The 23,741-nt window shown below is 39.2% G+C and overlaps 1 protein-coding gene across 2 annotated transcripts in view; it reads left to right on the top strand.

Annotated features, from left to right (window-relative positions):
- The window catches only part of LOC107385374 (cadherin-22), a 298,526-nt gene extending 280,592 nt beyond the window's left edge, over positions 1-17,934 (top strand). For both annotated transcript variants that reach the window (XM_054751944.2, XM_015959211.3), the window contains 3 exons: positions 1,773-1,922; positions 2,207-2,308; positions 12,740-17,934. In XM_054751944.2, coding sequence (XP_054607919.2) covers positions 1,773-1,922; positions 2,207-2,308; positions 12,740-13,269 — 782 coding nt within the window. In that variant the 3' untranslated portion in view covers positions 13,270-17,934. The remainder of the gene's footprint in view (positions 1-1,772; positions 1,923-2,206; positions 2,309-12,739) is intronic.
- The last annotated feature ends 5,807 nt before the right edge of the window (positions 17,935-23,741 follow it).

The following is a 23,741-nucleotide window of genomic DNA, read 5'->3' as shown; positions in this document are numbered from 1 at the left end:
GTTAACTGATGTTTTAATGACTATTTCTGATTATAATCTGTCACTCTGGGTTTTTAATGCAGGCTGAACATGAAAATAGTCTCCTACACCTATCTCCTGCATTAGATTCTGATAGAAAATAGACTGTGAAACTCTAGGATTAGAAAATCCTGACAGATCTTCGTCACACTGTCACTTTTATGGACTCAGCCAGGAAAACGGCAGAGAATGTCTGGGCTAGTAGAAGCTAATAGTTAGCATTAGCAACTCCACCACACAACAGTACTTTTCCAAGCTTGTGTTATTTGTGGAGATAAAACATCAATGTTGCAGAGCAAATGGAGTCAGTATAGAGCCACATTGCTGTTACCCAATCAGAGGAGACATGTCTAAATATCAGGAAATAAGATTTCAAATGTTGCTGTCTGAAGCTCAGCTGTGATAGGTCATTCTGTTAGTTCCTGGTGCACTGGAGCTTTTTTCCCCCAGAGTATGAGGCAGTCATCCTAGAAACCACTGCAAATATAATGATTAAATTAGTGAACCACACCTTTAAAACACTGCTAGAGAAATGTGTCTAGAAACTGGCTTTTATCAACACTTGAACTATACTTTGTTTTTAGTTGTTATTTTTTTCAATGTAGGTTATATCTCACTTTTAATCTCTTATCTTTATATTTTTAATATAATGGTATTGCATGATTTTTGTCTATTTTTACTGTGTCTTAACTTGTGAAGGCCTTAGATCTTTTGCTGTGGTTGCTCCTATCCTATGCAATCAGCCGCCTGTCAACGTTAGGCAGACCTCCTCGCTCAAGGTTTTTAAAACTCTTCTTAAGACGCTCTTCTGCTCACTAGAATTTAACATGACTTGATTGCTGAACATTCACTCTTGTTTACCATTTATATACTCATTTTTGTTTGAAGTTGTAATGATTTTGTATGATTCTAATTGTTTCACCCATGTTAATTTAAAGCTGTGATGTATTTTATTGTTGGCTTGTTTTTAGTGTTTTACCTATGCTTTTTATTTTAACTGCACAGCATTTTGGGCAACGAGTTGTGTATAAAGTGCCAAAGAAATAAAAGTGGATTGAAGCACCTTGGGCAGTATAAATGTGCTATAAAATACATTTGATCTTGGTCTTTATAACCACTACAAACATTGAAATTAATCCCATCCATTAATTTTCTGTCAGTGCTCTTTATGGGCCTAAAACAAGCCATTACAAAAAGTCTTGGTTTGTGATGTCACAAATGAGGAAGCTAGATTAGAACCACCACTCATGAGCAAGAGAGGGCTGCTGCTGGAGGAGTAACGGCTCAGAGCCCCTCACAGAAACCACAGCTTCTCAGCTTATAGCAGCCTGAGCGGGCAGAGGGGTGGCCGTTGCCAGCTCCAGCTTGTTTTCTTAAAGTGACAGAGCCCTGAAACGGCTCATTCTGGAAGGTACTGAAACTAGCAAGAATAAAAATGCTGAAATTACTTCAGGTGAGAGGAATTTAGTGCAAAGAACTTTATAAACATGTTTTGTATCGACCATAAAACTGTTTTAACTTAAGAAAAAATATAATAATGTGTCCTCTTTAAAGTTTTAAACCTATAAAACAGATATAAGAAAAAAAGTATTAGTTTGAGTTTTAAAGTCTTCTACTTTCTGGTAAAAACCCATCATCAGTGAGAACAAAAGGGTTTTGTTTTTCAACCGCGTAGTCATCCATGTTTATTTATGCTCTCTATCTTGTCTCTCTCATGCCAATGTGCCCCAAAACACATCACACCACACACCAAGACAACACAGCTGGCATCCGCACCCAGAGGTCAGGATTTAACCGCCACGAACAGAATGTCTACTTCCTGCCCATTCTTGTGGTCGACAGTGGACCTCCCTCGCTCAGCTCAACGGGCACCCTGACCATCCACGTCTGCGGTTGTGACAAAGGTGAGAGCTGCTGACATTAACATCACTGTCATCTTCTGTATCAGCAGCTGCAGTGCTAAAAGGTCAATGTGTCATAGCTTTGCTCGGCAAACACTTTTTATGAGCCCATCTTTACGGGAGGCAAAACAACATAAGGACATGAAATTTTCCCTTTTTTAAGAGAAGTTTCGGGTTGGTCAAATATGCATGGTTAAAAACAACGGTTTCAACTTTGATGAGGACTGATTTGCCAGCGTGAAAGAGAAGAGTAGAGAAAATACTAATTTTCTTCTTTCTTTACGCAGAGGGAACCATCCAGTCGTGCAATGCAACAGCCTACGTAATGAGTGCGGCTCTGAGCCCCGGGGCTCTCATAGCTCTGCTGGTCTGCATGCTCATCCTTATAGGTAAGCAGACAAATATGCTCAAACCTGTAGCATATGCATGGATATGAATGAATACAGTTGTGCTAAACAGATGAATGTTTGATGAGTGGTTTGATAGATAATCACCAAAGTTTTTCTAGCATAAGTTCAACTACGCTAGTAGGTGTATCCTTAATATTTACTCAGTGGAGGGGCATTCTAGAGAAAAGCTGAATCTGAAGGAAGCAACAAATTATGCTTAGAAAATCATCAACATGTATGCTTTAATAAGTCATAATTTTTAGCAATAAGTAACATTTTTTTATGTCAATTACTATTAGGGCTCTAAAATTCTTACTAAAATCATGTAATGAAAAAAAAAAACAATGGTTATCATTCAGTTTTACAACTGTGTTTTTATTTTATTTTGATGTGCACTTTCACCCACGGCTCAATGATTTCAAACAATGCTGAAAATCAGGCAGGAATGTGGAATAATGATGGAAAGATACTGAATGTGTATGTGTCTGGATGTGATCTAGTTTTATAATTTATAAACTTGACAATTTTTAAAACAACTATTTCAATGAATAAGAGGTTGTTTTAATAAAAATATGTTGGATTTATACAGCGCTTTTCAAGACACTCAAAGCATTTTCCATTATTCATGCACTCTCACATTCACACACGATGGGTGATGGTAAGCTGCTATGCAGCCACAGCTGCCCTGGGGAGGTCTGAAAGAGGCGAGGCTGCCATTTCGCACCATCGGCCTCTCTGACCACCACCAACACAGGCAAGTCAGGTGAAGTGTCTTGCCCAACGACACAACAGCAGAACACCCCTGGAGCAAATTACCCTCCAATCATGAAGCAACCCGCTCTACCTCCTGAGCTTCTGCTGTGTGCAGGACTAGATAACATGTTTTATTCACGTGTCAGCGCTAAATTACCACGTGAACTTTGAATGAAAATTTTAAGTCATTATCAACAATATAATGATGAAAAAAGAACAAATGAAGAATGAAAGTTGTGTCGAATTATTTAATCATGCTGTATTCGTACATTTGTTAAATGTAGGCACATTTTAGTAGTATAAATGTATTGTTACATTTTTTTTATTTAACAAGAAACAAGAAACACTTTTTAGGTCAAATGAAAGATTCCTAAATCTTTGATTTTGACTGGTAAGATCACGGTTGTGATTTTTCATTCTCCATAAACATGCAGCCCTAACAGGTCATCCACTTTTAGAAGTGATCCATATTTTTCTTTTAAATAAAACTGGATTGGCAGCAAAACAAAATAAACTAAATAACATCAAAACCAGATACTCTCTTCATCTGTCTTTCATGTTCCTGTTGAATCTGCTTGTATGAAGAGAGGTCTTCTGTTTAAAGAGGAACACAGATGCCGCCTGGTTTTATGAATAATATCAAGGCACTTTGATCCATAGAACACAGGCAGCACCAGGATGAATGAGAGTGAAGTGTGTGTGTGTGTGTGTGTGTGTGTGTGTGTGTGTGTGTGCGTGCGTGCGTGCGTGCGTGCGTGCGTGCGTGCGTGCGTGTGTGTGTGTGTGTGTGTGTGTGTGTGTGTGTGTGTGTGTGTGTGTGTGTGTGTGTGTGTGTGTGTGTGTTAGAGCATGTATTAATGGAAACTAGCTGCCTCAGCACTTGTATCACTCTGCACAGAAGGCTTTAAATAGGCAAGACTTCCCAGACAAGCAGAGATTTTTATTTTTTTCCACAGATGCGACCTCACCAACATACCCATGAATCCAAAGATGGCTGGTACTGAAATATTTGAAACATTTATGAGTTAGCTAGTCCTTCTTGCCCCCCCCCCAAAAAAAAACCATCCCACTGTAAAGGCTGATTCATGCTTCTCCGTCAGCTACGCAAGGGACAGACACGCACGGATTGACGGAGGCCTTTTGCCCTCATGCTTCTCCGTCTCCTGGAGAGTGTTGCAAAGCAATTTCCCGGCAGCACAACAGAGGGCGTAGCGCTGTTCTGTAGTATCCTGTCATGTATCCTGTTCAAGATAGTGTGTTTATATTGTGTTTTTTGTATGTAAGCACAATAAACACAGACAAATGTGTCTCTCATTCTCCTTCACCTCTTGCCACCTCTAAACCCACGTTTCCTGTCATTTCCGTCCACAAATAAAACGCTTGTTCATCCAGTCACGGGGGAATTAAACGTTCATATTTTAGAGTTTTTTCGTGAGGTATTCTTCAAGCTTCTCCATGTCTGCCGCTAGTTATTCTCGTCTCTCTTTATGTTTTTGAGGGCGCAATGGCGGCGGTGTGGACGACAGCGGTGACCTGACCAATCACAAGCTTGCATTCTCCGTCTCGTTCGATGGATGTTTAAAAAGTGGGCTCGACTCCGTACGTACTTGCGTGCCTGCCGGGCCCTATGCAAGGATGGATAATGGCGTTGCGTGTCTCCGCACTGACGCAGACGGAGAAGCATAAATCAGCCTTAAGTCTTTGCGTCCCACTCTTTAGTGACAGCAAGCGGCGACAACACTGTCAGGGTGTTTTGTCTCCCCCGCTTGTGGCTCTGCACAGTTTATATTGTGCCGTCAGTGAATGATGGATGATGTGACACTATGTTGCTTTAACTGTGACTAACATTGTTCTCTTCTTCTTTTAAGAGACTTTCTAATGAAAGTTGCTAAAGGTCTGTCTCCATTAACGGAACCATCTGCTCCAGTGAGCTTCAAAAAGCAGAGTATAATTTATTCATCGTAGTTTTAAAAGCTCAGACAAAAAAAGTGTTGTGTACAAACCTGAAGCAACATGCTTGCTGGCTATAAAAAAATAAAGTGTTGGCAAAATATCTAGGTTTTGGTGAAGTGCTAGATAGCTTCCCTTCAGCAGCTTGAGTTGAAAACAGTTTTTTAGCCTTTAAAGCAAGACTTTGTTCATAGAAAAGAATGATTTTAGAAATATATTTTTGCAGTGTCCTTGGCAACAGAAAGGATGCATTAAGGAGGGTTTATTTTTTATGTTTCCTCTGATATTGAAATGTTGCCATGTTGATTCCAGAATCTCTTATCCATGCCAGTTCCATATGAAACGGACAGCAAGCCTCATCAAAGCGTCTACTTTTAATCTAGTCATGATGTGAACTATCTCAGAATGGCAGGGCTTAGGACCGGGGGTGGTGGAAGATGTGTTTTCACAAGTATTGTGTGGTATTTATGTCACATTGTGTGTGTGTGTGTGTGTGTGTGTGTGTGTGTGTGTGTGTGTGTGTGTGTGTGTGTGTGTGTGTGTGTGTGTGTGTGTGTGTGTGTGTGTGTGTGTGTGTGTGTGTGTGTGTGTGTGTGTGATATCACAACAATCTTATCATCTGAAAGGCATAACGCCTAAAACAAACTGATCATGCTGGACACATAAACACAAGTCCCATCACACCTCGTTGCTACATAACAATCCATTTCCTTTAGGGCTCTAGCATTGTGTGCACATCTTCACTCCCTTACACACACACACACACACACACACACACATACAATGACTAATCAGCTGGCCAACTTTCCCTTTTCTCCAGAGGTTGGACTACCTCTTTTACTTCAATTGCTGGATGATGAGAAAAATGAAAACAAATTTCTGCCTAATTACCTTACAAACAAACAGTCCCTCCATCAATTCCTATACAGGCCTGATGTGATGAATCCATCCAATTGTGTTGTAGCATCTGCATGCATCCATTCCAATTACCTCCCATCTGCTAGTGATGAACTCCCGCGTGAGGGCAACCAGCGCAGCCCAAGGGGAAATTAACTGTCTTGTCATGAACACTTATCGCAAAATCTGTACACATGGGTGTCAGCATTGCACATATAAGAGTCAGATATACACAGGTACATATGCTCCTGGCTAAAGTAAATCCTCGACATGGTGTTTTATTGGCATTTACAACTGCATGATAATCTCCTAGATAAATAGGTTTTCACAGGCTTAAAAATCAGGCATGAATACCTGAAAGTCAGCGACACTCATCATTAACAAAAGGCTATTTCTTTTTTACTCATAATGTCAAACTGTCTTTAACACAATTTACAGAAATGAGAGCTGAAAATAAGAAGTTTTCCACCCTCTATTACTCCTCTCATTAGTGTGAATTTAGAGTAATTGTCTTAGTGCTTGTTTAGTATGCAGCACAGTGTGTGTCACAGATTACCACAAACCATGACTTTTTCTTCAGCCTCGTGGCAATTAATTGAGTCCATTCATCGAGGAGAAGAATAAACACAATGGCTACAGACACCAATACCCCCAGTGGAGCCCAGCAGACAATGCAAACGGGCAGCTTTATCAATCAGAGATTCTGCATAAAATTCTCATTGAAGTTTAGTCTCCAGTTGCTTATGGGAGTTTTCACTCACCACTTCAAGGGAATATGTAAAGACAAACACCAGAGTCAGAACAAAAACACTGGAGGAAGTCAGCTCAGAGACCATTTAAATATTAATTGATGCTTTGCTAAAGCGAAAATGTTTCTAGAAACATTATAATTTTACATGTAACTTTAAAGGTGTAATTTGTAAGAATGACTGTGGTCAACTGTGGTTACTGCAGTCCATTTTTAAAGCTAAATAATACTTTCTGACTGTGAGTTTTAAGCCTCTTTCCGGAGTATTTCGCTTATCCGATGGCACCATCTAGTGGCTGACAAGCATGTAACACAAAAAGTGTGTTGCTTTGTTTTTTTTTAAGATGGCGACTTCACATTTCTTGTTTATAAATGTGATTCTGTATTCAACAAACAGAGCTAAAACATGCAGTTTTACAAGTATTATTCTCATGTCATGTTGTGTTTTCATACATTTATATTTTAAAGACTTTCTTGTCTGTTTAAAGTTCATCAACTCTGCATCAGCCGAGGTTCTCCTTAAATTTGAAGCATCTAAGCATCAGTCTAATGCTATTGGTTAGTTCTGGTCGGCGTTCAGTTTCATATTGCATGGAGCTCTGTGGGGCAGGGGGTGTGCTTAGCAAAAAATAAATAGATAAATAAAAGATGTTTCTCTTACATTATATCACAGTACATGATAAGATATTCACTTTTACGGTTTTCTGAAAATCCATACATAATTTCTAAAAGTAGAAAACTCCAGAAAGCTAGTTTAATGGCTGTTGCTGGTTACATATATGGTAGGGGGCACTTGGTATTATGGTAAGGGGCACTTACTATACTTATTACAGTAGAACGCTTCCAGCATTACAGGAAGCGTGGTTGTGTGCTGTCTTGCTGTTAGCTTGCTGTTATCAGAATCAGAATCAACATTACTGCCAATTCCCCAGCGTTTGGAAACATAGCAATTTGTCTCTGCAGTATAGCCTGACCAAGGTAATATATTATAGAAATAAATTTGATGTAGTAATGCAACACACTGCTCTAATATGAGCATATTTAATACGTTTAAGTCCTACAAAGAAGCCCTAAACTCAAATTGTAATATCCAATTTAAAGTGGTTTATTGAAAGCTAGAATTCTGCTCCAGCTTACCTTGAAGAAAATATGTAGCTGTTTATGCTTTGAACGATGATCTATTATGTTCAGTAGAATACATTTTACAACCTTTACTTTACATTTTTATGTGAAGACAGTACATGCATCTGTAACCCAGTTTATCTGGCATCTATAGCCTGACTAATAGCAACTAATTAAAAACAAAATTTCAATAAAACTCTATGGTCAAACACAGTAGATAAATAAGTGTTATTTGTGAAAAAGAGTACCATTGTACAACATGTATAATAGCATTTTAATAAAGCTTTTTTTTACCAACATTATGTTTAGTCGTTACATATGCTCAAATAAGCTGAATCATTAATTATGAGCAATGCACTGAAGACCTAATGAAACTCTTTTGAATAACTTCATTTTGAATATTATTAAAATAAAATATGTCATTGGGTTAAAAATGAGAAATTACAAATTTTTGGGTTGGATGAATTTTTTTCCATGTAATTTTACATCTCTATATGTTTGGTTCCATTCAATATTTCTATATGTACAAAAATAGTATCTTAATAATACCTTTATAGGTTGATTATCTTACCGTGGTTGGCTGCCCTGCATATGGATGTAGCAGTCGGTCTGCGAGAGGAATCAGGATGTATGGCTTCCCCAAAGACGCAGAGAGAAGAAAATGGTTGGCTCAAGTCAGCAGGAGCAACCTCACCATGACTAGAGATCACAATAACAAAAAGCTGTGTGCAGTGAGTTTAATGTGCACTCTATAATGTTTTCTATCAAGGCTCTACATGTTTTGCTCTCAACTGCACAAGGCTGCAATAAAACTGTTAAATGTGGCAGGAAATACACGAATACACCACTCTACAGGCACATTTTGAGGAGGAACAGTCTGCTAAGACTAGGCAAGGTGAGACTCAGGGCTGATGCTGTGCTTGTTCATCGCCCTGAACCAAGGAGGAGGAAGGATCCCGCAGTGAGAAGTACAGCAGAACCACTGCATGTTGATCCACTGACCAGTGGCCACACATATTGTACTCAAGTAAACTGTGGTACAAATCTTTTGAAATATTAGACATTTGTATTTATATAATTAAAAGATGATTCTTTATTCTAACAGTGCCATTATAATTTCAGAGAACGAGGAAAGCAGCAGCAGCAGTGAGGCAAATGAGATGAGGGAAAGTGAGGGGGGACATGAGATGGTATCAGAAGAGAGGGACATCCAAGGCAGGAAGCCATGAGGAGCCGGCGTCAGGGCCAGGAGGAGAAAGGAACAGGTGATGCAACCAGGTAACCCAGCTGGAAAACCTAAGGGAGGAAATAGAAAATCCAAAAGGCATGAAAAACACAAGAGGCATTAAATGGAGTAAACAGACAATCAAAAGGCCGTACAGCTCTGTTTTTCAGTGGGTTCAACAGGTTACAGGTTTCTTCAGGACACGAGTATCCCTCTGCCTGATGTTAGAACCCTGCACAGAAAAATGCAGCCCATTAAGCTGAAACCAGGTGTGTTAGGAGAGGTTTCTGACATGCTCAGTTTGAAGGTTAAAAATCTGACAGAGATGGAAGAGAGTGTGTGCTTACTGTGGATGAGATGGCAATCACTCCAGGCGTGCATCACTCCATCACAGACCCAACTGGGATTTGCCACCACCGTTGTTTCTGGTCAGCTCTCCGCTCAGCCACTATGAAGAAACATGAAGATGGACACACAACACAGTTTAACCTTTAACGGTTACATAAGAATTTAGTTTTAGTTTCTCTTTGACATTTATTCATTTATAATTGCGTTATTGTTAATTCCTATTTCTTGTCATTCCATAATAACAAAATTGCAAATGCTAATATTATAAAGCAAGTGGAAATGAGCAGTTTTTTGGAAAATGTCTAATTTTTAAAAGTTATTGTGTTCGACTACTGTTCTTGAAATATTGTAATTCTATTCTCATTACTTGAGTACACAAAACAGAACAACATATCTTCTTACGTTCTTAATCCTGTTTGTCTCATCTTCAGCAGTTTGTTGCAGTCAGTGTTATCCAGAAAAATTAACTGAAAAAAATTAAATAATTACTTGTCTTCTCAATCACATTTTCTTTATTAATGGTCTCTCCATTTGTGCCTCCATTTCTGATGCATGTTTGTGTTGATACAGCAACCAGCAACGTATTGTACAAAGAAATCCCAAATAAAACTCATAATGTAAAAAGTTTATAACCTATTTCAAACTGTGGGGAATATTATTAAAACGTAGAATCAAACAAACTGAAATAAACCCGTCCACAGCTCGTCAAGCTTGTCTAACCCCTCCTGCTCATAATCAACAAGCTGCACACAATTAGCTCATTAAAGGTTATCTAGCTAAAACTGTCAACATAAAATATCAACGTTGGCTTATTTTGGTACGAGGTGGTTAGCTAACGCTTCACAATGCAAAAAAAAAAAATAAATAAATAAATAAAAGACATTTCATCAACTTACCGGAGAAAATCCTTCCGAAGCACCGAAAATGAACTGCGGTCAATGCAGCAGCGGGGCTGTTTGGAACTATTCGAAGCTACATGAACCACGTGAATTTCGCATTCCGTTCTATCCATATAAGTCTATTGGAGTGTTGCAACTCTTTCTTTCTACAGCTCTGGTCTGGACACGCAGTTACACATGTTGACCTGTGGCTTTCACCAAAGCAAGAGGGGGAAGGGAGGAAGGGTGACGGCTCCCAATGACGAGCCGGCTCCTGTCGTTCACTTCATAGAGCCGGCTCTTAGAGCCGGTTCATTCGCGACCGACACATCATTAACACTCAAGGGTGAACATTAACTTTAACGACATGATGCTTACTCTCAAGGTGCGCAAGCTCGTTCCAAAACCCGCCCTTTAACCCTCTGGAGGCAGGCGTTGCAGATTTGCAACGTTAAAACCTACCTACCTTGTTACTCCACATACGTATTTCATGAGCATTTTTTAACTCAGAAGTACCCCTGAAGGACTTAGGTGTTCGTCCTTTTATCAAAACTTATTTTGAGCCTGAGAGGGTTAAAAACACAACTGACGACTTTAGTCTTTTGTCGTCAATGGCAGTAAATGAGTTTAACAACATCATCTTTCAAGTGATCCTTTTTTTTTTTGCATCTACAATCTAAAACATCCTGCTGTTGTGTCCTTGGGCAAGACACTTAACCCACCTTGCCTGCTGGCGGTGGTTGGAGGGACTGATGGTACCAGTGCTCGGCAGCCTCGCCTCTATCAGTGCGTCCCAGGGCAGCTGTAGCTACATTGTAGCTCATCCTCACCAGCGTGTGAATGGGTGAATGACTGATTGTGTGGTGAAGTGCCTTGGGGGGTTGTAGAACCCTAAGAAGGTGCTAATACAAATACAGGCCATTTACCATTACATGATGTTAGTGTAATTTGATTTAAAAAACAACTGGCTTTATTATATCTTCATGTTGGGAGTCCTGATGGCCCAGCAGAGCCCACACCATAACGGACAGCTGTTATTTTTTTTTTGTTTGTTTTTTTGTTTTATCTCTGTGGGCTAGTTGTTTTTGGAAACTGTGTATCTGTTCCAGAAGATTCACGGTGCCTACTTCTTAATGATTTATCTTATTGTCATTCCATTGGCACATTGTTCAAGTGGTTGCTCACTCTGTTTAAGCAATGGAGGAAAAAAAATCTTTACAGCATGCTGGGATGACCCAGACCAAAGCTGCTTTCAGAAACCAAGTCAAACCAAGTCACATTTTACAAATAAGTTTTACCATTAAAAATACATCACAGCAAAAGTAATTCCAGCAGCTAATAAACATTAAATCTCACCCACATGCATTACTTAAACGCCATCGAAGCATCTTAAAAAATATTGATCCAAACCAACTATAAAGTGTTGGAGCAGGACTACATATATAATTTTTATTTAGTCATGAATAAATGAAAAGTAAATAGTAAACAGAGTGTTTCTCTTCACAAAATCGTAACTTGGCAGCACCAAATTTAAACACATGAAAATTTAATTTACTTAAAACTAATGACATACTTACAAGTAGTTGCGATTATTTTTTGTTGTTGTTGTTGTTGTTGTTGTTGTTGTTTTGCTGTGACTGCTAATTTGCTGTTTAACAAATATTTGTGAGTCACAAAAATGCCACTATCTGAGCAGCAAGCAGCATGACCAATGGGGATTGTTTAAGATAAAATCTAACAAACTCCATATTTAATCAAATTATTTGCTGTAAACTATCAAAATGTAAAACTGCAGGTATTTGTTCTGACCACAACTTCAGGTTATAACTAATTTAGTCAAAAAAAGTTATAAAAGCTGCTACTTTAGAACTTTTCAAAATGAGGTGTTCCATTAATTTAGTAAAAGTCACACTATTTGAAACAAAAGGGGTCTTTTATTTTGAAGAAGTGTTTGTGTAAAAGAGATTTCGAAATGCTGATATATGTTCTTGCTGTCAGGAGACGGATGTCTGAGCTAAATCTAATCAAACTGCAGTGTTAGACACATCTATAGGTACCCTAGGTCTTCCTCTTGTTTCTCTTGTTTATAATAATACATTTTAATTGTTTGATCTTTCAGTGCTCCAAACTCAATGCATTTTCTGATACTTTTGACTCTTTGGCTGTAGCTAGTTGTACTAGTTTTACTTTTAATAGAGTTGGATGAGTATTGATGCAGACACTGGCCACCATTAAGCCTTTTGATGTTTATTTCTTAGTAGGTCCATCAGAGTTGTCTAAAATCTATACTGATGTATTAGAAATGTAAAACTTACTTATCATCTTGCTTTTGAAGTCAAAGTTAAAATGTGAGTAGTTACAAAGTTACCCATCCAAATCATTATGCATTATTTCATACATGTAGTGCAATAATCAGTGTTCATAGTCTGTGTATGAAGTTATTTCATGTATTTATTATTATTTAGTACTTTTTTATGATGGTTTTCTCTCTTCTCTCTCCTCTTTGTCAGTTCTCGTCTTGTTGATCCTAACCCTGAAACGCCACAGGAAGGGCCAGAGGATGGCAGAGGACGAGGAGGACATGAGGGATAACGTCATCAAATACAATGACGAAGGCGGCGGGGAGCAGGACACTGAAGCTTATGACATGAGCGCTCTGAGGAATCTTTATGACTTCCCAGAGGCCAAGACTTGCGACTCTGGGCCGGATATCCGCTCGCTGCCACAGTGGATACAAGCAAACAGAGTGAACGTGAGTTCAGACGGAGCCACGGCCGCAGCCACGGACTTCTCCCTTTTCAAAGGCTACATACGTAAGAAGGTGGAGCAGGCTGACGCTGACCTGACTGTGCCACCGTATGACTCTTTCCAGACATATGCCTTTGAGGGCACCAGTTCACCTGCGCTTTCGCTCAGTTCTATCCACACGCTGTCCAACACATCAGAGCAGGATTTCTCCTATCTCCACGACTGGGGACCACGCTTCAGGCAACTCGCAGGCTACTACGCTCCAGGAAACCGTGAGGAGGAAGCGTCCTAGCACAGCTTCTCGCCAGTCGAGAGACTGTTAAACACTTTTTGTTCCTCCTCCTTTTTCTATCTCCTGACCCTCTGGCACTCTACTGACACCATCAGAGCTAACCTCGTGTACTGATTCAAGACAAAGACATGAAAGTTAAAATTCATTTAAGCAAACTTTGGTTTTTGTCACCCTTTTTTGCTTTTTTTTTTTTTTTGGTGGAATTTAAATTTGAAGTTTTACATTAGCGATGAAGAGAGTTAAAGACACCCAAATATTTAAGACAGGTTTGTTTACGAATAAAAAATTAATAAATGCTGATTTTTAAGCTACAAAAATAATCAGAATGTAGAGGGTTGCAGATGCAAACTGAAAAGAGTTTGCACTTATTTATGGAAGGGGGAAAACGTTGAAATTATTTATTTATTTATTCATTCATGTATTTATTCATGCCGTAATTATGGTGGCAACAGTGAACTTTTTGTGCTAAAGTGCTAAAAAGAAAGGGAGGACGAATGGAAGAAGAGCTGCAGTGCCAGAGGACTGCGCAGATCACTGGTTCGGTATTAACATGTGGACCGTAAAAAACGAACACTGTTAAAAAGATACAAATATTTGTATTTATTTTATATGGTAAGTTTTGTAAAACAAGTGAAGAGAGGTAACGGAAAAATAGACAAAAAAACTAAAGAACTGTAGTGTCAGAACAGCTAAGACTGAAATTTTGCTGCGTTTTAGTGATTTATAAAAACAAAAAAAGGGGAAATCTGAACTTGAGAACTTGAGTCTTTTCTTACCCGCTCCACAGCCATTTCTAAGGTAATGTGGCACAAACTGCTACAGTGATTTAGGAATAAAAAAAGAGTTGGCTGATGGCCAGCTTTGTGCCACAAGGAGCCATTATATATTCCAGATTTTTGTCTTAATGTGTGCAAAAAAATATAATTTTGTTTTATTTCCCAAGATGTTTGATTTTGTTTTTAATATTTTGTTTACTTTATGGGAGGGAAGGGATATCTGTTCCTACAAAACGGTGTGTCTAAAACAAGAGGGGGAAGGATTTGGGGTAGCACATGATAAATTTGTTCACATTCACCTGATATCCCACTTTATTCCATGTTGACCTTAACTTGCAATTGTATTGAAAAAAAAAAGAATAAATATTTAACTTTTTGGGTAAAATCTCAATGTGTCTGATAGTCTAAACGACGGAGTAAATTTACTTTTGTAAACGAGATCACTCCAGTGAAGGCAGGATAGCCCCCATGTTAGTAATTGTTGTGTTTAAAGTGGTTGCTGAAGACTTCTTCTGAATTATGAATAATTGCAGAGATAGTTTTTGCTCACTCCAGGGGTAGATTTGGAGAATAGTTGTAGGTTTGAAACAAACACACCATATGACAGAACACAGCCAAACAAATATTCATCTCCCTGTTTCTCTCCCTCCTGGCTGTCTTCTGCCAAGACACTGTAATTGTCCAAGTCACCAGAGGACACTGAGGCCTGTGAAGCTACTTTCATCTGCACAGTAAAACACTGAATTATTCTTCTATGGCTCTCCTGCCAATAAAACGTGGTTTGAACATAAATTATCCACCACTGCAATACGAAGCGGTCACTGGCTAAATGGCAGTAACTTGATACTTTAACATTGTGTTGTGTTTCCTTTTCCTACCAGAAAACAAGTAATTTAGAAGCGTCACTAAATGGTGTTGCAGTATAATTAAGTTTACGCCCCTCTGTCCTATTGGCCTAGCTGTGTGCAGTCCTTAATTGCACTGAGTGGCTGCACCTCTAGGTGAAAGACAAAAAGCCTGCTTGATACAGCTTCAGGCTGCTTCGGAGCTCTTGCTTCTTTGCTGTTTTGGTGGGGCATCATAAATGGCTGTTTTCCTTTAAAATACTCCTAAACTCCAGAAATTTGTTTGGTCTCCATCTGATGTTAAGGTCCCGTGAGCCGGCCTGTAACATAAATGGGGGCTTGTCCGGGATGGGCACCTGGGGCCTCTCGCATCCCATGAAAGAATCATGCACCTAGACCATTTTATCGTTGTTTTCTGTTTAAATAATAATTAGTAAATGTAATTAACTCACATCTGATGTAGATCAAATTGAGAAAAAATATGATCAGAATAACTTCTACGAAGAAACTCAAACTAATTTCATAATTCCTTGTCTTAACCAGTATGCCACATTCTATTCTATACCACACTGAGCATTACAGCATAAGCATACTTATTTATTTATTTGTTTACTTTTTCAATGGAAGGTTTTCATCATCTATTATTAATCACAGCTCTTTGCCCAACAGCATTTGGTAACGAAAAAACAAAAGTTGTAAGCTGAAGGGAAATACACACATGTAGGTCAGCTTTGCAGTGCTAAAGATAGAAACATACTAAAGCACATGCCTTTGAAGAAATTCTGTACCTCACAGTGTTGCCTAGATGGTAGTGAGTTGTGTGACTAAATCTTTGAAACAAAATCTAGTATTCTAGAGATGAAGAAAGCCCACTGTTGCCTCTTTTCTTCAGTCGTGCCCTATGAGCCAAATGAGCCTCGTTCATCTTCAATCACTGTCAGAGAACATGTCACTCATTAGTGATGACCTGCACATGTGAACATATGAATGTGTTGCCATCAGTCAGAACATCCCCCTCCAACTCAAAGGGCAACAAGGAGCTAGCCATTAGTTATGCAGATGGACCTTTGGTGATTGACAGTTCTCTGGGGGAAAGCGGTGAGCACATTAAATATCAGCTTCCCTTCTCTTTGTACTTGGCTTGATGATGACAATTGATTAAACACGGGGGGAAGTGAGGTGGATGGGCTGCAAGGGATGAGATGAGTCTGAGGTTAAAAATGTGGGCTGCACAAAATATCAATCATATGTAGCTATTAGCTATTTCATTTCCAGGGACACTGAAAACAAAAGTTTCACCTTCAGCCCAGTAAAATCAAGTCCCTTTTGCAATAGCAGACCGAGTTTAGATCACAAAGCCAAAACAAGTTTTTGACCGGCTTTATAAAATGAATTGAGGTTACTGGTTTACTCACATGGCTATTGTCTCTTTATCAAAAAAAAAAAAAACCACACTAAGGTGGCATATTGTACAGTGTGTTCTTTAGTCATACAATGATTTGTTGTCACTGCCTAGACAAGCGTTTCATTCAAAGCTTGGATAATGACCATGACTTTTAGTTCATGTTGTTACTGCTGTTGTGTCAGGAGATTACAAGGGTTTGAAACAATTTATTCAGGCCAGTTAACAAAAGAAAAGAAATCAAAAAGAAAATTGGTTTTATTTGTAGGGTGTTTTTAAATTTCAAATGAAACAAAACATTCATCCAACCCACTTTTTTTTAAACCCATGCATCAGCGTTACAAGGAGCTGGCACATTTCTCTAGGAGACAAAGTACTCAGATCAACAGTCCATCACAGAGTGGCATGAAGGAAAACAGGTCCTCAAAGGTTCAGTTGTCAGCTCTGACCATAGAATGCTTCTCCAAAAGTGACTGGTTTGACTATGGGGGCAGGTGCAGATTTAGTTAAACCTAAAACCAAATGTTTTGGAGAAGATGCATTTTTTTCTTTCCGTTCATCCAATCTTTTGGTCCATTAGTGACTCTTGTTGGTGGACTGAGACCAAGGCCAGATTATAATACGGGCAAACTGGGCACAGGCCCAGGTGCCCACAGCTACAAGGGGGCCCACGCAAGCAGCAGTCTTTTTTTTGTGCAGCTGTCTTAACGTTGGAGAAAAATGTTGAGAAGTAATTAAAATTGTGCCCACATTTTCTAAGTTACCACACATTTCTTTAAACAACGGTAGTTTTTGCATTTTTACTGTTCCTGCTTCAGCCCTCTCCCCCACACCCTGCGCAGCGGCCGCAAACTCACTGATGCGCCTGCAAACTCTCAGAGTTCCTGTTGCTCTAAACATTGAAAGAAAATTTTCATTTTCTGTTCCTCACTTCTGATTACCTTCAATGGTGTCTGTTTGTTGCTACCAGGTACAAAAACGAACCTCATAGACACATTGTGCCCAGGGGCCCCTGCAATGATAATCCGGCCCTGACTAAGACACTGGTGATCTGTTTCCATTCTAGACTTAGTTGGTTCCTGTGTGTTTGTTATTATTTTTTTTATGAACAAATGTATTCCTTTTAATCTAGCTATAGCTTTTCAACAAATGTGTAAGCACCGTGTAACATCTGCAAAGCATACTACGCAGTTTACAGCAGCCATTACAGTGAACTGCTGTGTTTCCACCAGCTTTAAAGCAGTGTATCTTGGACACATTCCAGGAGAGTAGTCTCACATTGCTCCACTATGCATCAAGTCTGTTTTACAAACACTACACTTCCAAAACACATCACGTTCAGCAGTTCAGATCGGGCCAGACAGGAAGTCAAACACAGGAGCGGTGTAAAAAATTCAGCAACTTCCAAAATAACCAGCAAGTGCAAATTTCCAGTTGCTTAGCTAGTAAAAAATTATGTCAAATTTCCGTGGCCGAGGCAAAAACAACACGGAAACAATCAAAACCTTCTGGAAACATGATACCAAACTTCTCGTGGTTTTTGTTTTGTGAACTGATGAAATCGTGAGTGACCTTGTAATTCTCTGGTGATTTTGTGACCTTGCGGGACCAGCATTCTCTGCCAATTCACACATGACATGCCCAATGGAAAATCAATCAATCAATCAATCAGTCAATCAATCAATCAATCAATCAATCAATCAATCAATCAATCAATCAATCAATAAATCAATCAATCAAATGATTGATTGATTGATTGATTGATTGATTGATTGATTGATTGATTGATTGATTGATTGATTGATTGATTGATTGATTGATTGATTGATTGATTGATTGATTGATTGATTGATTGATTGATTAGGGATGAGCTACAATGTAGCCACAACTGCCCTGGGGTGCACTGATAGAGGCAAGGCTTGCCGAACACTGGCGCCACCGGTCCCTCCGATGACCACTACCAGCAGACAAGGTGGGTTAAGTGTCTAACCTAGGACACAACAGCAGCATTCTCTGGTCAAAGACAGGATTGAACCTGCAACCTTCCGATTACTGGACAACCTGCTCTACCTCCTGAGCTTCTGCTGTGCCTGGCACACTTAAAGAGCAAGTCAACCCCTACCAGAGTCTAACTCCACTCCCACTTAATGTTTGAAAAATGCAACACATGCTGTTGCCTGGCAGACCGAGAGGGCGGAGCCGCTAACAAATACACACACATTCAGGCTCACAACAGCATTGTGACATCATAATGTACCAGTTTACATCATAGCATACTTCTTAGCCAACTGCGGTGGCAGATTTGAATTAAAATACAGTGCAGAGTTTTTACCTGACAAAGGCACAACACTGCCAGTTTTAGGCAGAATATTTAAATTTTAACTAAGATGCACTGAAGTACCAAATTATTGGCGACACGTGTCTGCAGCACAATTAGACACTCGTTTATTTAGTTTATCAGCAAAAAAAGTTTATTTGGGGGTGACTTGCTCTTTAAAGTCTGAGTAAGGGTACCAGATGAGTATGGTTCAGTCCAATAAGTGTTGTCATGCAAATATGTTTTTATGCTGGACATGAGAAACTACCAGCTGAAGTCAACCATGATCAATAATAGAAAGTTACAGTTTTTTTCAATTGCTAAAACACGTTTTTCAAAACTGTACACACAAAACCCCAAACATAACAAACAAATTCCTAAACCGTGGCTTCCCTTTGCAACAAAACCATGTCATCACACATCGTAACATGTTCCCCAAATGGAACACATGTTTTCATTGGGTAAACACAGCCACATTTTCACATGACACACACATACCATTCATTGCTTAAACACAAGTAGCCTTTGGGTGAACACTACCAAGCATGGAAAGAACACTGAAGAGCAAAACTGAAAGCACAATTGTCTAAATGGAACACAATGAATTACACACTGAATGTATGACAGTGCTCACTTTTCTCTGAAACAAACATTAGACATCACACAAATTTTGAGACAAAACATTTTATTTTTACAGTTACCCCCCTTGCTGGCCACCCCACCCCACAAATTTTGAGACAAAACATTTTATTTTTACAGTTACAGTAACCACCTCCACCCCCCTCTCCCATTCAAGCATAATCATGGGGCATCATGCCCCTTGTCTCTGTCTGGCCAGAGGGCCTCATCAACATCACAGGCGATGTCCTCCTGGTCCAAACAGCGCTGGAAGTACCGCCTTGAGTGCCTCATGAAGCCCTGACAGGTCTCAAAGGCCACATCTCTACAAGCCTCCTCCATGGCTTGAAGCAGTGGGACCTGGCTCTGTGGATTCTGTTCGTACACCTTCCACCTCCAGGCTGAGAAAAACTCCTCAGCGGGATTGAGGAAGGGGGAAAAAGGTGGAAGGTATAAAATGGAAAACCGTGGGTGGTCCTGAAACCACTCATACACCTGGGTAGCCTTGTGGAAACTTACTTGTATGCTGCAGTCCCTGATTGCAAATTGCTCACCAGACATGAAAGTTTAGAGATTTGAATATTTGTGTGTTGTTGATTGAAGCTTTGAGTTTTTTTGACAAGTGTGTGTAAACGTGAACATTGTGTGCTGTGTTTTGACAGCATGGTGATGTGAAATTGACATCAGAGTGTACAGGAGGACAATCAGAGAGCTAATATGATAAGGCAATCTTAAGTAGTGATAAATGGAGTCAGGCGATTGGGAATTGAAGTAGAGGTTGTGAAATTCGTGCCTCATTTTTGATTTTTGAGTTTTAGCTATCGAAAAAAACTGTAACAAGCCTTGACCTTGTCAGTGTAAAATGCATGCTAGAACCTTCAGCACAAACTGTTTACATGCTTTTTATTGTGCATTTATAAAAGAGATTTTACAATAAAATTTAACATGTGCACCCACTTCTTATTGAAACTAGCTGAAATATTATTTTGTATAAAGATTCCACCCTGGAAAAGAACTGATCAAATTATTGATTAAATCCCAAGGTAACATGACTCTAATGAGTGTATGTCTCTGACCACTAGTATAACGGTGCCTTTCTGCAGACATTGAGGATAAAACTCAGTTTGCAAAATAAGGATATATTTCAAAGGGAAACAAAAGGATATGAACTAAATTTTAAATTCACATGTCTTGTTTAGGTTGCAGTAAAGGGTGAAATCCTTTGCTGAGATGTGAAGGAGACCTCCTCTTTGATGAGTCCCTGGTTTTCAAAAAGAATGGAAAGGAGAAAAGCAACTTTGCAAATTTCAAGTTGTTCATCAAACACAAAATATGCCTAACACCCATGGCTACTCATTCATAAAGGGCGCTAGGGCGTCATCCCACCAGTCTCACAGCTAGAAGAAGAAGAAGAAGAAGAAGATAGGAATCACAAAATATATATAAAATATAAAAACCACCTGAAAATTAAACAAAACAATCTATACATCATACAGACTAAAAGTGCTGTGTATAATTTATATTTAAATGTTGTTTAAAAATGTTTTTTACACTTTTACCACTACCGAATCATCTTGCGAAATATTTCCTGTTCCTTTTGGAATCTCTACCATAGACCTACGCTAACCGGCACATGCGCGCTGGACTCCCTCTCCAATACAAAGAATAAGGGAGGCTTTGGGCACAGAGGTATAGCGCCCGTGAAAACATGCGCAGAAGACCGGCAGGGCAGAGGCTCCGCTCAAGTCCGGACAAAACAGGAAATTCTCCACTGTTCACCATCCTTTGTTGTTGTAGAGCAGCTGAGTACACCTCATGGAGTTTTTTTTTTTTTTTTTTGTTATGAAGAACCAGAAAATGATGGAATGTGGCATCAGAGACATTTGAATACTCCAGCAGGTATAAAAAAAAGCACAAGATCCTGCTCAGTGTGACATTGCGTCATTGGATTACTGAAGTGTTTTATTTTGTTTTTATCTTCAACATGGATTATTATGACCAAAAACCAGCAAAGGTAAGACTGAATTTATGCTTTTTATTTCATGAAATTTGCTTTCTTTGTTTTGCTGCTAAGTTCCTTGAGTTTTGCTGGTAGAGTATTGGTACTTGTATTGTAAAGACGAGAGTCTGGGCTTTAATTAAAATGGCTGCGTCCGTGGATAGCATCATATTGCATTGTTGCTACTGTGTGTATTTCTCAATATGTTTATTTAACTTTTTTTTTAGCCTTTTTATTTAGTGTCATTGTTGAGGTAGAAAATGTGGATTCAATCATAAGAATGGTAATTTGGCGTATCCTAGTAGTGCTTTGTGAATAGCACATCTAACATTTCAGACAGCATGACTGCGCCCCACCCAGAAATTAATTCAACAGCCACCACTGGATGAAAGAGAAAACTCCCGAAGTTTAATATGCTTTCATCATAAATGCTTCCAATCTTGTCTTTGGGCTGGAGAAGGAATACACAGTACCTGAAATAAACACACTTGGCAGCATATATAGTGGTCAAACTCTACAAAGAAAAGCACTAGATAAATAAAAAAACACCTTTCCGCCTGGAGGCAACATTGCCACTGCCACCAACAACAAAAGCACATCTTTAGGCGTTAATATGATATTGATTTTGATATTTTTTAAGCTCCTGCTGTAGATTGTTTTGAATCACAAAGGTCTTCTTGGAAGAACTACAATTACTCCTTCTGCTGCTATTAAAGTCTGACACAAAAAGCTCAACTCAAGGATCAAGAGTTGTGTTCTGGCTCTCTGAGGGATAAATGTTTGCTGTGTAGCAGAACCCAAACCTAATAAGGATTGAATTATTATTGGTGAAATTTACATTAAAGTAATGTTTCTGCTTTTCACAGTTTAGTGATGTTTTCACTCAGTGATGTATAATTCAGCAGAGATACTTTTAGAAGTCAAACTTAGTCCTAAACATAGATAAAGCAAGTGACTTTACAACTTTTAACACACAGTTTTAATGCTGATTCATCTATACTGTTGATTCTACCAGGGATCATCAGTTTTGTGCTGATTTATTCAATTTTATATCTTGTTTGTTGACTTCTATGTTTGTTTCAGTGCTTGTGGCAATCACAAGTCCCCCACTTAAAATTTTACTATCATAGCAGCTACTTGAGTTTAAAGGTTTGACAAGACAAGATTGTTTCAAGACTTAGTTTCTCTGGCACACAGCCTGCCTTGTCTCCTGTGGGAAAGTTTTGATGCATCTTTTTTGTGCATTTTGACTCTTTTAATGTGCTTAATTTGTCACAAAGTCTTGTGACAAAATGTGACACCACCTTTTTCTTTTTTCTTTTTGAAAGTTTGAATCCACAGGACATAAAGACAAGAGGTGGAATAGTTCATGCTCAAAAGATAAAGTTCACTTTTATTGTTGTGAATAATAAATTATTGACAACATTAGTCACAATCATCTTTCTCTGCAGCTATATCTGTTCTCTGAACAAACAAATGAAACATAGAAGAAAACTAGCTAATGCAGCCAGAGGCGGTGGGGTGGGGGTGGGGGGGGCATAATTTGCAGAACTGTAAGGTAGGGTGACCATACGTCCTCTTTTCCCCGGACATGTCCACTTTTCACTCTCTGTCCTGGTTGTCCGGGGGGCTTTCTTGTATTGAAGAAAATGTCCGGTTTTTCATCCAGGAGCAGGGATCGAAATATGGAGGAGATGGATACCCTACACATCCAGGGAGAGCCGGAAAAACATTTCTACCTATATTACATCATTTATGGACTCTCAGCGTACCGGGGGTTCTTTTGAGCAGAGAGCACAGAGAGCTGATTGTTGGTGCTCTCCAGGCTGCTGTGTCCAGCGCACGGTCCATTCTCAAAGTGGCGCAACCAAAAAACTATAATTAACACACGATTGTTCATGTCCGCACATGTTCTCTACTTTCTGTCTTATTTGTGCCTGAAGTGCTCTGCTACTGCGGAGCTCATCACCTGTGCTGCGGTGATTTCACCTCACTGACGCAGCATCGAAACGCGCACTCCGCTTTGCGGTCAGGAGATCCCTTTGATCGGCTCAAAAGTAACTGATGAGGTGAAAAAGTAAGGATCCAGGCAGAGGCTTTTCTGGAGAGTTTAGAGGAGATGCAGGAATATTAGAGACAGACAGGACAGGAAAATAGTTCAATAAAAACAAAACAAAGTGTTGAAAAGTAAAATGTAGGTAGATTTATCTCCACTACATATTTTATAGAACAATAGGTTACACACATGTAATATTTATACATCTGATACAATTCAGATCACCTTCAAAACTCAGTCACACACCCAGGGCCGTTTCAAGGCATTTTGGGGGCCAAGGCAAAACAGCACACCCCCCACCCCATAACTGGGCTCCCCAGAAGCCTCTGTGTAATTCATATCCTGCCCAGGAGTATTAGTTACACAGTGTTTGTAAAAGTCCCTCAGACATTACTGACATGTTATCAAATGAAAAACTAAATTATCTGACATGCTGTCTCATCTGCTTCTTTTCTAAAC

The sequence above is a fragment of the Nothobranchius furzeri genome, chromosome 3 (genome assembly GCF_043380555.1).
Source record: "Nothobranchius furzeri strain GRZ-AD chromosome 3, NfurGRZ-RIMD1, whole genome shotgun sequence".
In the NCBI taxonomy this organism is placed as follows: domain Eukaryota; kingdom Metazoa; phylum Chordata; class Actinopteri; order Cyprinodontiformes; family Nothobranchiidae; genus Nothobranchius; species Nothobranchius furzeri.
Note: the sequence above shows the minus strand (reverse complement) of the source record. Positions and strands in the feature narration are given on the sequence as shown.